The following is a 15,942-nucleotide window of genomic DNA, read 5'->3' as shown; positions in this document are numbered from 1 at the left end:
CTGAAACTGAGGAAAGATGCCACTGTTTTAAAAATAGAAGTGGGTTTGTGTTTCTGCTTTCATCTCGGATAATCAAGCTGGCAGCTCTGAAGTAAGTAAGCCAGAATCTCCTGGAGGCAACATCACCTTTGAACAACCAACACTAATGTAGAGCATATTATCATGCTTTGGTGAGTTTTAACAACTTCCACATTGAGAGAGTGATTACTAAATCAGACCTGACATCCCTTCAGCTTGCTCATTAATCAGTATTTGCTCCCTTCAATGGATCATTAAGGACTTGGTTAAGTCTCAAACAACCTGATGACAATAACAGAGCGGTCCTCTTGAACTACTTAAAAGTTGCTTAAACTCATTGTTAATGATTCATTTATTCAAACCTCTTCTTTATTTAAAATTCCATGGCCGCTGTCCCAACCTCCTGCTGTAACCTTGGTGAGAGATGTGGAGAATATCCAAGGAGTCACTGGCCCCCTGGTGTTATTGCTGTTCTTCAATATATAAATTTACACTCAGTACCTCCTGTGAGTGGCCACAGAGAGTATGGTTATGGTCCCCTGCTGCTGTAGCCCGTACATTGCAAAGCTCGATTTGTTGTGTGTTCAGAGATGCTTTTCTGCACACCATTGTTGTAACATGTGGTTATTTGAGTAGTGTCACTTTTCTGTCAACTTGAACTAGACTGGCCACTGTTCTTTGACCTCTCTCATTAACAAGACAATCTTTTCCTCAGAACTGCTGCTCATTGGATTTTTTTTTTGTTTTTCACACCATTCTCTGTAAACTCTAGAGCATGGGTTCCCAACCTGGGGTCCATAGTATTGGTGTATTGCTTAAAAAGAGATTGGAAACCGCTGCTCTTGAGAATGTTGTACATGAAAATGCAAGGTGGTCAGCAGTTTCAGAGATACTCAAACCACCCCATCTGGCACCAACGATCATTCCACTATCAAAGTCACTTAGATCACACTTCTTCCCCATTCGGATATTTTATCTAAACAGCAACTGAACCTCTTGACCATGTCCACATGATTTTATGCATTGGGTTGCTGCTATGCAATTGGCCGGTAAGATATTAACATTAATGAGCTAGTGTGGAGGTGTACCTAATATACACTAAGTATATAAATTCACTTAAATTAAACATTCTACAACTCTTTAGCATCACATATGTTCTGAGCATGTTACTGCTTTGTTTTTTAATTATTAAAATAGATCAGGAGAGGAAAAGACAGACACACAAAACAACAAAAGGCAATAAGTAAACCAGCAGTAAGGTTACCTCAATGATTTTGTCATCAGCACACAGAAGCTGAATTACTGCTGGACTGTAATGTAGCCTGGCACCAGCCTCACTTGCCTCGTGCCATGTCCCATAGAAACACTGCCAACCAGCAAAGGACGGTTATCAGTGCTGCGCAGATGCGCTTTTGAACTTCTGGTGCTTTGGAAACCGACACAGACATCGTACCAAATGATTTGCAATGGCAAGGGATTATCTTGAACTGTTCCCTGCTGCACTTCTGTGGAACCGGTATGGCAGTAATCCTGTTAACAGGTGTAAAAGGGTTTTGTATTGCTGCTCTGACGAAGTTCTGATACTGAGTGGTTTTATCAAGGGAAGTATTTCCAGCCATGGTCAGGCAGTTCTCGACTTCTTACCCAAACAATGCAGAAAAAGTGGATGAGACAGTAGAATAGTAATGAAGAATGTGAACACGTTGAGTCCAGAATTTGTCTATTGTGCTTATTAATTGATTGCTGATTTCTCCATATATTATTTTAAGTGCTCATATTGACATGAATACTATTTCTAACTGGTCCTAAGCATTGGGATGCATACATGTACCTTCTCATAGCTTGACCAGCTTACTAATGGCATTCAAGTGGCATGGTCGTGAAGCCCCTTCATAACTTTGTATGAGAAGCCCCAGTTTAAAAGATTGGTTAGGATAAAAGGCATGCTCAAGAATGCAGCACTCCTTCAGCTCTTATGTATTAGTCTAGTTCAAATCCCCAGCAGTCCGAAGCAAACACTCCCAAAATGTTGTCTCAGCATCAGTAATTTAAGTGTTATATGTCCTCTGCCGAAGGATGATACTTTGGGATTTTAAATAAGGAAGGGAAAAAAATAACAAAAAGCTACTTCTCAAGAGTATCTGCAATTGACTCACCCAACTGTATTTCAAATTGGAGCCAAAAGTGCTTTACTTCAGCTTTGAAGTAAAGTACAAAATTAATCTTTTAAGACATTTAAAAAACACCTCAGTCTTTTAATGAAAAACACTTGAAGCTCAGAAAGAAACAACTGAAGGCTTTCCAAATCTTGTGAGCCAACTACTAACAAAGGTATGGAATTAAAGTTGTGCACCTGGGCACTTGTACAACTCCAAGAGAAATTTGAAGCAGTTTCCTGTTTGTCTCCCTCTTTAAGGGGGAGTAGCTTTAAGTTCCTGGGTGTCAACATGTCAGAGGATCTATCCTGGGCTCAGCACTTCCACACAATCCAGCAGCTCTACTTCATTATGTGATTGTGGAGATCTGAAAAGTCACCAGTGACCCTTGAAAATTTCTGCACACCTACGGTACAGAGCGTTCTAACTTGTTGCATCTCCACCGGCTATGGTGGCACAGGATCACAAACGGCTGCAGAGAGCTGTAGGCTCAACCAGCTCCAATACAGCACAAGCGTCCTCACCATTGAGGACATCCTCAAGAGGCGGTGCCTCGAGAAGGCAGCATTCCTCATTAAGGACCCTCACTATCTGGGATGTGCCCTCTTTTCATCAGGGAAGTACAGGACCCTGAAGATGCACAATGAACATTTTAGGAACAGCCATCTTCCCCTCTGCCATAAGATTTCTGAATACTACATGATTCCTTTTTTTTGCACTATATATTTATTTTGTAATTTATAGTCATTTTGCATTGTACTGCTGGTGCAAAACAACAAATTTCACATCAGAAGGACAGTGATAATAAACCTGATTCTGATTTTGCAGAACAGGCAGTGCCCTTCAATTCAAATTCTCTGCATGCATTTTAAGCTGCTATTGCAGTCTATAAATTCAAGTATTTCCTTGGTAATTTGGATGGAACTGAACATGAGGGCAATTTGGAGTTGGATTAGTATGGGACTGACTGGCAGAGTCCCCTTAGCTCTATGTGGCCTGTGTAATAAGCTTCTTAATACTGTCTGAGCACAACCTCATGCCCATAAACCTGAAGCCTAACATTATCAACAATGCCAACACTGGCTGCTTAAAATGAAAATATTTTGCTCAGCACAATGAGCACCATGCATTTCCAATGGAGATGTTTTTATTCTATTTGGCAGTCAGCCCAAATTACACCGCAGGCTGCATTACTTTCCTTGCCTATCATTACTTAACCCTGCAAACATACCCTCGCTCCCTTGACATCCGTTTCATGTAACCTTGAAGGTTCAGTAGTGTATATTGAAAAGTACATTGAATAGATGAAGTGAGATAATATCCTTCCCAGAGGAAACCTTGCACTACTTCACTTCACCCTGGTCAGACTTTAATTATGCTGCTGCCTTTGATTTGTCCCCAATCAAATAGTGCTTTTCTTCAATGCACAATGTAAACAGTGCAGTTGAAATTTTTGCCATAGTTATCAGATTATTATTTGCTGAACTAAGTAAAGTTTAGAAAAGGAAAATTTTCAGATTGAGATGTATTTGAGGGAAACACTGTGGAGACGAGAAGGCCATAAAATAGGTCATGACTGGTTCTCTTGTAATAATCCAGCTGTCTTTGTGGAGTTTGCATGTTCTCCCGATGATCATATGGATTTCTTCCCACGCCCCAACCTTGTGAGATAGTAGGCTGCTCGGTATAGTCTTTGGTGGGGGTTGGAATTGTGTGGTGATTAAAACAGGTTAGGGTAGGATTTGTGTAAAAATAGGCATTTAGTGGACAGCATAGACTACGTGGGCCAAAGGGCCTTTTTCTGTGCTGTGCCTTTCTATAGCTATGACTCACCAACTGTGCTTCTATACTTGATGTAACTTGTGTTGAAGAAACTTTGCAATACAAAATAGTGTTTAGAATCCACTTTTGCATTAAAGATTCAGTTTTATGGGTAAATATCAAAATGAGGTAAACAAGTCAGTCCAATTGGTTGATGCTGAACATAACTGCATAAGATAGATCTCATATCTTGCCTGGTTCTGTCCATCCATCTGTCTGACAACAGTTTGTTTAATGTTTGGTATGTGTAAAGACACAAATCAGCTTCCATTATATCTTGTTACCTGTGTGCTGCCTACAATATTAACCCAATGCTAAAGAGAAATACACTTTTCTCGGGGTAACCAACATAAAGCAAAGGTAATATCATGAAAAAGATATAACCTCTTGGCCCCTTTGTGAGACGATAGAATCAAGATCAGAAATACAAATCGATGTAGACCACACTGACCAGAGGAACAGGAATAGGAATTCTTCAGTTATTGTTGCTCCTTGTAAGTATAATTTTTGGTATAATTTCTATAAATTAATTGTCTTTTCCTTCTTAGGCAGTTCCTAAAACTTTAAGTCAGAGGTGGGCGAATGAAGCCAATGTGGAAATGGGGCAGGTGATGCTTGATGGGACTGTGAAGTGGATGACTAGCACCATTTACACAATGTTTCAATGTTCTCCTGTTCTCCCAATACACTTAATTGTCATGGATCAAAGCCCTAGGAATCAGTGTACTTCTTGGAGGAGGCTTTGGGTACATCCTTGGATCTTTTCCTCTCTCCATCTAGTACTCACTTTCCATGACAGAGCTCAGAATAGTTTCTGCTTCATGAGTCTAGTGTTGGGCAAGTGAGAGACAGTGTAACTCAATATTGTGAATGTTGAGGTGGGGGGGGGAGTGGACACTAACATTGATTCATTTATGCTTCCAGTAAATATGGAGAACTGAAGTGAACATTGTTGGTGCTTTTCCAGTATGTGTCCCAAAACCCGAAACAGTATATGAAGAGAAGGAATCACTGCTGCTTGGTTGTGAGCTTTTTTTTACAGGTCTGCGATCTTCAGCTTCAAATGCCCTTTTCCTCAGTTAACTAAAGTACAAAGTAAATTTATTATCAAAATCATATAAGACACCATATTAAACCCTGAGATTCATTTTCTTGCTGGCATATTCAATATTCTAATATACATAATAAAAACAATGTATGACCACACCAACGGGGCATATGAACAGTGTGCAAAAGACACCAAGCTGAATAAATACAAAAATAAATAAACAAACAAACAAACAAACAAATAAATAAATAAGCAATAACTATTGAAAACATGAGACAAAGAGTCCTTGGAAGTGATTCTAGAGGTTGGTATGAACACTTCAATAATGGGGCAAGTGAAGTTGAGTGAAGTCATCCCCTTTGGTTCAAAAGCCTGATGGCTGAGGGGTAATAACTGCTCCTGAACCTGGTGGTGTGAGTTATGAGACTCCTGTACCTTCTTTCCAATTGCAGCAGTGAGAAGAGAACAAGACCTGGGTGGTGGGGCTCCCTGGAGATGAAGGCTGCTTTCCCACAACAATGGCTTTGAGCTCAACATCAAATGCATTATGCTGTTTGTATATTACAGTGTAACTACTAAGATTCATGCAACCTTGGTTCTGAAGTATGGTCATTGTACGATGAACAGTTTCCAATTAGTTCCCATCACTGCATTCTACATTAACTCTGCTTCCTGTATTGATCTAACCAAGGGCAAAGGGGCAGATGTGCTCGATGATGAATAGTCACTTTCAAAACTTTTTGGACACTACAGATAAAATATAATATGAAAAGATACATCACCTACTTTACTAGAGAAAGGCAGTAAAGCTTAAGCAGAGTTTCACAAGCATCTGAGTGTGTTTATAAATGAATTACTGAAAGTTGATATGTAGATACAGGAACAACTGGAGGGGACAATGGCATTTTAATCCTGAGTAAAAGTATCTCACTGAAATCCTATGAGGCTTTAGCAAGCAAGCACCTGGAATTTTATACCATGTCAAGTTTTGCTGTCTGAAGGATATATTTGCAGTGGAAAGTGCATTGAAGATTCACAATGATAATTTCTCAGAAGCTGGAGTAAGAGGTACTGAGGGGAAAAGCCCTGTGAGATTTTAGACCTTGGCTTAGACATCCAGAATCGGGGGTGGCGAGGTCACAGTATCAAAATTCAGGACTGGCCCAGAACCTTTGCAATTCTGTATTGAAAAGAGCCAGTCATGGGGTATACTAAGAAATAAGCAAAATTGAGTGACCGTATGGAATGTATTTTAAGATAAAAGAGTAGCCATGAACCATTGAATGACTGAGATGATATAATGGCTGAATAGCCGTTAGTTATGCTTCAATTTCTGAAGCTCCTACATAATGCTTTAATGCAGAGTTTAAATGAAATTGCTTTATGTGTAGCTCCACTGTAAGCTTTTAAGAAGTTTGCATCTCCACACTTTAACACTCTGGAAAAGCACTGCAATAGTATTTTACTGTACAGCAACAATTTTATGTGTTTTTTTTTACAACCCTCTTTGTGTCTTTCCCCAGGAGTAGAAGCTCTGATGGATTACACTTCAGATAGAGACAGTAGCATCAAATTCATCAAGGTACAGTACTCCTACTGCCACTAGTCTTTGTAAAAGCAGTTTTAACTATTTATGATGACTGCAATGTATTGATGGAACATGGGAATTAATTCACATAGCCAGAGATTTCTGGTGTAATTCATGAAAGAACTTTGAAGGGTGAATAACCAACCAATTTGAGTTGATAAATAGAGGGTTGGGGAGAAATATAGATGACAGATCTTGCCGTTACTCACTCCAATACATCCCTGTTGAATTGCTTCTTGCTGTTGCCCAGAAATTCTCCAATCATCTGGCGGCTTAGCCCTTTCCGCTGGAGCAGAAAGTGGGCAACTCCAATTGGCGTGTCAGGGATGAATCCACGCGCAATCAGAAATTGAATTCCTTTGTCAGGATTTCTGAAAAAGAAAGAACAAGCGAAGTTAGTAATGTTGATGGCCACAATATGAAGCAAAGAGGAGAATACAAGGTATCCCCCTGTCATGTCACATGGCCAAACAAGCAAGGACTTGTTCCTATTACCAGCAAAGATCAGGAAATCACAACCACACCATAACACCAAATACAAGAGCTTTATCTTAGTAAGATGATGCAAGATAGCTCAGATAACCCTCAACAGTCAGAATCAGACTTCAAGTTACAAAGGAACTTTTAGGGTAGGAGACATAACCCATTATCAACAAAGTAGGTAAAGCAGTTATTAGGGAGTAGATTAAAAGCGGACCAAGAAGAGATGGAGAGAATTCCTTAGATTAGCTAAGTGATTGTGGAACTCCCTGTGGTGCAGTAGTGTAAATCTGGAATGTGTAAGATGCCAGAGATGCAGGGGGATGGGAGGGGGGGGGGGGGGTGTTGTTGAAAAGGAAAGAAAATATTAAAAATGGTTCAGTGAGTAAACAAGTGACGGGCATACAGGACCTGCTGTACAATACAAGTCTTTGTCTGTTGAATTGCAGCTTGCCTGTATTTTAAAACGTGGGCAGACAAAGGGATCACCTAGTCACTTGCCAAGGCAAAATGTGAAAATTATCTTGAAGCAGAATGTCTACCAGTGAAGGAACACCAGTGGGCATTCTACTTTAAGGTAGAGTCATAGGGGAAGATAATGATACAGGCCATTCGGCCCGTGAGTTTAGGCTGACCATGTTCCCCTCCCAGATGGTTCCAATTTTCCACCTACAGCCCATATCCTTCTGAAATCTACCCCTCCAAGTACCTCCAAAATGATCCAATTGTACCTTCCCCACACTTCCTCGGGCAGTTCATTTCACATACTCACAAACCTCTACCCCTAAGGTCCCTTTTAAATCTACTCTCTCATTCTAAATCTATGTCTCTAATTTTGGTCTACCTAACCCTGAGGAAAAGACTGTTACTATTCGCCTTATCTTCACCTTTCCTTGTTTTAAACATTTCTATAAGGCTATGTCTCATTTTCCTACCTTCCAAGAATAAAGGTCTAGCCTGGCCAACCTCTCCCCATAACTCAAGCCCTCTGGCAACTCTCTCTTCCACACTCTTTCTAGTTTAAATACACCTTTCCTATATCAGATCGAGAGAACAGGCTGGGGCAAGAAATTTAAAAAGGAGCATTCATGGGCTTTTGGCTTTTTCCAATGGTACAAACGAATCACAACTCATTGACAAAGGCAAATAAAAATTAGATAGGGACAAGCACAGCAGCCATTGTTGGAGTGTTATAGTCAAGTCAACAGGCTTGGGCGAGATAGGTTTCTGGTAAGTTTTTTCTTCATTCTTCATTGTTAGTTCACAGCGAAATCAGTGAGAAAGGTTCCAGAGGAAGTGTTGTGTTCTTTGTGTGAGATGTGAGAATTCTGGGAGACCTCCAGCTTCCAGATAAGCACATCTGCACCGTTCCTTAAGCTGCAGCCTCTCAGGAAATGTGTTAAGGAACTGGAGCTGTAGCTCGTTGACCTTCAGCTCATACGGGAAACTGAGGAATGAATAGATAGGAGCTACAGGGAAATAGTCACCCTTAAGTTGCAGGAAGCAAATAGCTGGGTGACTGTCAGGAAAGTGAAAGGATGTGAAAGGAGAGTGAAAGCCTGTGGCCATTTCCTTCAATAATCAGTATGTTATTCTGAATTCTATTGAGAGGGATGACCTCCTGGGAGGGAGCAACAGTGACGGTCTCTGGGACTGGATCTGGCACGGTGGCTCAGAAGGGAAATGGGGAGAAGAGGACTGCAGTAGTGATAGTAGATTCTGTAGTTAGAGGAATAGACATGAGATTCTGTGGATGTGATAGAGACATCTGGATGGTATGTTTTCCACCCCCCACCCCCAGTTTCCAGGGTCAGGTATGTCTCAGAGTGGATCCATAGCATTCTAAAGGGGGCGGGTAGGCAGTCAGAAGTCCTGGTACACATAGACTATAATGACAAAGATAGGAAAAGGGAGGAGGTCCTGAAGAGAGAGTTCAGGGAGTTAGGTGGAAAGCTGAAAAGCAGGACCTCCATAATGGCACTCTCTTGATTGTTGCCCGTCAGGGTAAGGATAGGATGATCTGGCAGATGAATGTGTAGCTGAGAAACTGGTACAGCAGGCAGGGCTTCAGATTTCTGGATCACTGGGATTTCTTCTGGGGAAGGTATGACCTATTCAAAAGGGATGTGTTATACCTGAACCCGAGGGAGCAGGACCAATATCACTGCAGGCAGGTTTGCTAGAGCTGGTGGGGAGGATTTAAACTAAATTGGCAGGGGGATAGAAACCAGAGTAATAGGGTTCAGGATGGGACAGTTGGTATACAACTAGATGCAGCGTGCAGTGAGACTGTCAGGTAGAACATACTGATGCTAGGGCAAAACTGCAGTCAGTGGAATGAGTTACAGTGTGTCATGGGGTCTAAAAGGGAGATGAATACAGGACTGATTGTGTTATATTTGAATGTACACAGAATACAGAATAAGGTAGATGATCTCGACCCACAGTTAGACGTTGCTAGGTATGACGTTGTGGGAATCACGGGGTCATGGTTGAAGGAAGATTATAGTTGGGAGCTTAACATCCAAGAATACAAGCCGTATCAAAAATACAGGCAAGCAGGCAGAAGGGGTAAGTTGCTTCTGTTGGTAAAAAATGAAATCAAATCCTTAGGAAGAGATGACACTGGATCAGAAGATGTAGAATCCTTGTGGGTAGAGTTACGAAACTTCAAGGGTAAAAAGACCCTGATTGAATTATATACAAACCTCCAATCAGTAGCCAGGATGTGGGTTACACATTACAATGGGGGATAGAAAAGGCATGTTAAAAGGGCAATGTTATGATTGTCATGGGGGATTTCAAATGCAAGTAGATTGGGAAAATAAGGTTGGTGCTGGATCCCAAGAGAGAGAATTTGTAGATTGCCGACAAGATGACTTTTAAGAACAGCTTGTGGTTGAGCCCACTAAGGGAAAGACTATTCTGGATTGGGTGTTGTGTAATAAACCGGATGTGGTTAGGGAGTATGAGGTAATGGAACCCTCAGGAGGCGGTGATCATAATATGATATAATTTACCCTGCAATTTGAGAGAGAGAAGCCGAAGTCAAATGTATCAGCATTTCACTGGAGTAAAGGGAATTACAGAGGCATGAGAGAGGAGCTGGCTGAAGTTAATTGAAGGGGACACCAGTAGGAATGATGGCAAAACAGCAATGGTGGAGTTTTTGGGAGAATATCAGAAAGCACAGGATAGATATATTCCAAAGAAGTAATCTAAAGGCAGGATCCATGGCTAACAAGGGAAGTCAAAAACAGCATAAAAGCACAAGAGAGAGCAAATAATAGAGCAAGAATTAGTGAGAAATTAGAAGATTGGGAAGCTTTTAAAAACCAACAGAAGGCAACTAAAAAAACCATCAGAAGGGAAAAGATGAGATGTGAAGGTAAGCTAGCCAGTGATATTAAAAAGTATATCAAAAGCTTTTTCAGATATATAAAGAGTAAAAGACAAATGAGTGCAGGAAAATTATGCTGTAGAAGTAGTAATGGGGGACAAGGAAATGGCGGATTAACTGAATAAGCATTTTGCATCTGTCTTCACTGTGAAAGACACTAGCACAATCGCAGATGTTCAAGGGTCAGGGGGCAGAAATAAGTGCAATTGCTATTACTAGAGAGAAGATGCTTTGGAAACTGAAAGGTCTGAAGGTGGATGTCACCCGGACCATAAGGACTGCACCCCACTATACTGAAAAAGGTGGCTGCAGAGATTGTGTAGGCATTCGCAATGAACTCTCAAGAATCACTAGGTTCTAGCATGCTTCTGGGGGACTGGAAATTTGCAAATATCTCTCCATTTTTCAAGAAGGGAGGGAGGCAAAAGAAAGGAAATTATGGGCCAGTTAGCCTGACCTTGCTTAACAAATTTGTTGGAATTCTTTGAGGAAATAAAAAGCAAGACAGGCAAAGGAGAATTGATGGATGTTGTGCACTTGAATTATCAGAAGGCCTTTAATAAGCTGCCACACATGAGGCTGCTTAACAAGATAAGAACACAGGATATTATAGGAAATATACCAGCATGGGTAGAGCATTGGCTGATTGAGACATTGGAGAGGGTTCAGAGGAGATTCATGAGAATTTTTCCAGGAATGAAAGGCTTATCATGCGAAGAGTGATTGCTGTGAGCCTGTTATCGCTGGAATTTAGAAGAATGAAGATGGACCTCATTAAAACCTTTTGAATGGTACAGAGTGCATATGGAGAGGTGTTTCCGATTTTGGATACATCTAGCACTAGAGGGCACAGGCCCAGAATAGAGGGACATCCAATTAGAATGGAGGTGAGAAGCAATTTCTGTGGCCAGAGGGTAGTGAATCTGTGAAATTCTTTGCCATAGGCTACTGCTGAGGCCAGTTCATTGGGTGAACTTAAGGTGGAGATTGATTGGTTCTTGACTAGTCAGGGCATGAAAGGTTATGGGGAGAAAGCTAGAGAAAAGGGTTGAGAGGGAAAATGGATCTGGCATGATGAAATGGCACAGCAGACTAAATGGGCCAAATAGGAGCAAAAACTAACCTATCTCTTATGGTCTTATTTGCATGACCAGAATTGTACACAGCTTTCTAAGAGTGGCCCACCAACAATTTATACAATATGATATCCTAACTCCTATACTTAGTACTCTGACTGATGAAGGCCAGCAGGTTAAATGCCTTTTTCACCACATTTTTCACAGGTTAAATGTCTACCTGTGATGCTGCATTCAATGGACTAAATACCTGTGTTCCATTATACTTCCTAGTACTCTATCATTCACATGATAAATCCTACACTGATCTGATTTTCCAAAGTGCATCATCTTACACTTATTTACCTGATTGCTATTTCTCAGCTCTTTCTCCCCAAACTCATCAAGATCCTCTTGCATTCTACAATAACCTTCTTCGCCATCAACATCTGCTAGATCTGTGTCATCCACAAACCTACTAGTCAAGCCTGGTACATTTGCATCCAAATCATTTATGTAAATACAGTAATCAATAAAAAGGGTCCCAACACTGTGGCACATCACTGGTCACCAGCCTCCATACCAAATAACAACCTTCAATCACTACGCTCTGCACGATAGAAGTAGATACAATTATGAAAGGCCATAGATAGTGTAGGATGAAACTGTCAAGTAGCAGAAGGGAAATGTTTAAACTGAGAAGGGGCCAATTTAAAAGAGTTTTGTGAGGCATTTTTATAGACAGAGTGTGGCAGTGCTATTCATGGAGACAGAAGATGCAGATGTGATAACAATGTTTAAGAGGCATTTAAACAGAGACATGAACAGGCAGGGAACAGTGGGCTACAGGCCATGTGCTGGCAGATGGGATTAGTTTTCATTGACATCATGGTTGACACAGACATGATGAGCCAAAGGCTCTGTTCTGTATTGTTCTATGTCCTCCTTCTGTCCATTACCATGTCTTCTACATGCTGTCATTCAATTCCTTCCCAGTTAAACTCATTTCGTGCATTCATTGAAATAGTCAGAATTCAATAAACCTTCAGCATCCAATTTTGCAATTTTTTTTTATATTCAAAGGTCAAGAGCACCATTGGTGAAGTGGTACTGACTGCCAGGTCATAATGCAGTCTTGACGTGCTTCAGACTATGAAAGGAGGGTAATGGCACAATGCTATTAGAGACAGCTCCAGGATTCTGAATCAGCAATGATGTAATGGTAAATTATTTTTAGATAAGCTGTTGTCTCAATCAGAGCAGAACCTGCAGGTGCTTCACTTTACCATATACTTTACACTGGATGGCTGAGGATACAGGTTTCATAGTTGCTCTGAAAGACGCCTTGGCATGATGCTAAAGTACACTGGCACACTGCTGACAAAATAGTGAATGTTTAATATGACAAACACGGAGCCAATCTAGCAGGCTGAATTTAACCATTTGATGTGGCAACAATCAGCCACAGGAGAATATTCATCCGGGAAGGGATATTCACAAGGAGGGAAACTAAATGATTGAAAACCTTTTCTCTGATAGTCATGACCCCGAAAGCTATATGAGGTGGAACATTCACATGAGATTTCTGGTTTAAAGTAGTTATTCTTCTTTTCTTCTTCTTACCTTCTTTCTCTTCTTACCTTTTCTATTCACCCACTCTGCTCTCATTAAAGATGGGATGTTTATAGTGTCATGTAGCCCTGCGTAAAATCAGCATTCACAATAAGGTGATGAGACAGCAAAGGTTGTAGGATTGCTTAGATCCCAACTAACTATGCTGCCCTGGCTGTTTAGCATGCATGAAAGTCTGTGTCATAGTTTCACCAGTTAACTTCTCACTTCCAGTTACATTTATTGCTATTCTAGGGATGCATTTCTGCACTCCTCATTGGACAATGTGGTGTGATGTCAATAATAATGAGGTAAATGCTGCAGTGCATGGACAGATATATATTCTTGCTGATGAGTCAATTGGTCCCAGTTCTGACTTTTTGTTCCATCTCAACTTATCCCATTTACTGCAGTGTTGAGATCACACAACACAATAGAGTGTAAAGATCAGATTTCACCTCCACAAAGACTGCAGTGCTCACTCCTTCCAATCCTCTCCCAGACAGATGAATTTACAACAGAAAAATGTGCAAGGTCAAGATCAGTTAGTTTTATTTCCTCTATGTCGCTTTTGTCACCAGCTGAGCCTGGATGAGCCCAATAATTGTGTCTTTCGAGGTTAGGCAGTGTTATTCTTACAAGTCCCCTTCCAAACTACAACATGATAGTGGTCAACATGAGGAACAACTGAGGGAGGGCATCAGTTAGAGGTTAATAAGAGGAGACCATGTTAGTGTTTGATTTGATGCTCATGAAAGCCCATGTTATCTGATGTGAATTGTGAGATTCCCAAGACTGTTCTTTTATGACTATACACATCTGCATCATCATGTCTGCCAGAGGGAAAAGACATCACCAGAGACAGTTACAGTGGAATCCACATTATTGGTTTAATGGTATGACTCGGGAATTATGACTGATCAGGCTGTACTTGAACATCGTGTGGGTCAGCTCCCCTAATTTGACTGTAGTGTACCAAAAACAGCAAAGTGAACTGCAAGCCCATTTTCTCAAGTCAGGTACTCATTCACAAAAAGTTTTGAAACGGAAGGAAGAAAATAGACCAGATTTCTGAAAGATCTCATGATGAAGACTCAGGAAATAGAGAATCAATTACAATGTCGATAGATCTTTCTTGTCTCCAGTCCAGTACCTCTCATGTTGGTCAGTGCTGGCTGTTTAGATCTTTTCATTAGGTCAGTCTGAGTCGTGTTTGTACTGATTCTGAAGGCTGGGGCCACAGTACGTGAACATATGGACAACCTTACATGGTGCTTCATCACCTTGTCACATTGAGGGCATAGTAATACAAATATAAATTCTGAAGAACAGAAAAGGTTGCCTACCAATATGCTGGGCCAGGTATTCATTGCTCTAGTCCTAAGTACAATGTGAGTTGTTCCAAACATATGAAGACATCTCTCACTCTGATGTTAACCAGCTGTCCATACCTATTGCCAAGTTGCCTTAATCACAATAAATTTCTCTGACTGTTCTGAATCGTCAACTTACTCCAAAACCTTGATGCAAACTAAAATATCCAATAATATGAACAGACAGTTCTCCCTGCTAGTTCCCAATCCAATGACCTGACTCCCAAATAATTGAAATTTTTCTGAATCATGGACTTGTCTTATGGTGCTTTACAACCTTTAAGTCTGCTTCTTGCCAATTCATCTCCTCTAATCCCATCAAACCAACACAAGCCTCACAAGATCATCCATGAACTATTTACTGAAATTTTCTCCATCAAACTCAAAAGATATAAATTAAATATTCTCCTTAATAGAGAAAAGGAATACTTCAATCACCATACTACAATTGCAAAGGATAGCACAGAGCATCAGCCCTGAATTCCAACTCCCACACAAATATTTCTGCTTAAGTGGTTTACTATATAATGGGCTTCCTTTAATGGGGAGCTTTGTCATAAAAAGATACTTTACCAAGACTTGGTTCTCACTCGGCTGATCAGAATTCAAACTGTTGATTCCTTGAATGCCATACTGTAATAATGGATTCTAATGCAATGTTTAGACAATATCCACATGCAGTAAGGACATTGCAGTGCTGGTCCAAAGAGAAGATCAATATCTGACTAGAACAGTTTATTACTATCACAAAATTTTGAAGGATGATATGACCAATATTCCATCTGTAACCACGTGTCTTAAATTATTGCTCCTAAGTGGCTCGTGCTTGTATAACTTCAGAGAATGTATTATTCTGTGCCACTGTTAATTACGTTATGCCAATTACATAGCATTATGAATCACATGACTATCGGAGGCTTCTCAAATTAGGAGAATAATGTTAGAACAATATTGTAGTACAGTTTTCTAATCAATGGACTCCACATCTCCGCTCAGTAAATTTACGCATGTGTCTGCCTCCAATTTTAGATACCATACCCAATTTCTGTGCCAAAGCAGACAACAATATTTGTCCAGATCAGTTTTTGTAGACCTTCTCGTCTCTTCCCATCATAGCTGCAAGAATTACAAACAGGGTCCTCCTAATGATTCCATGGAGCCACATTAAGAGGTCGTGATTTACTTCTTTAAGGGATTTTACTGGGATGGATGGAGAAAGGGCAGAAGACATTTCCAATGGTAATAGGATAAGGAAAGTCTTTTGAAAAATACTTGAAGACCCATGACCTACACAACTATTGATCAAGTGTTGGAAGGTTTAGAAAGGAGAAGTTTCGATGAACAGATTTAGTTACAATTAGCTGAATGGTGGAATTGTTCATCCTTTTTACA

The 15,942-nt window shown here is 40.5% G+C and overlaps 1 protein-coding gene across 1 annotated transcript in view; it reads right to left on the bottom strand.

The window, feature by feature from the left end:
* The window catches only part of LOC132398550 (IQ motif and SEC7 domain-containing protein 3-like), a 165,238-nt gene that overhangs the window by 90,375 nt on the left and 58,921 nt on the right, over nt 1-15,942 (bottom strand). Inside the window, exon 3 of the mRNA XM_059978171.1 lies at nt 6,841-7,002. Within this exon, the coding sequence (XP_059834154.1) occupies nt 6,841-7,002 (162 nt within the window). The remainder of the gene's footprint in view (nt 1-6,840; nt 7,003-15,942) is intronic.

Source organism: Hypanus sabinus, chromosome 8 (assembly GCF_030144855.1).
Source record: "Hypanus sabinus isolate sHypSab1 chromosome 8, sHypSab1.hap1, whole genome shotgun sequence".
Lineage (NCBI taxonomy): Eukaryota > Metazoa > Chordata > Chondrichthyes > Myliobatiformes > Dasyatidae > Hypanus > Hypanus sabinus.
Note: the sequence above shows the minus strand (reverse complement) of the source record. Positions and strands in the feature narration are given on the sequence as shown.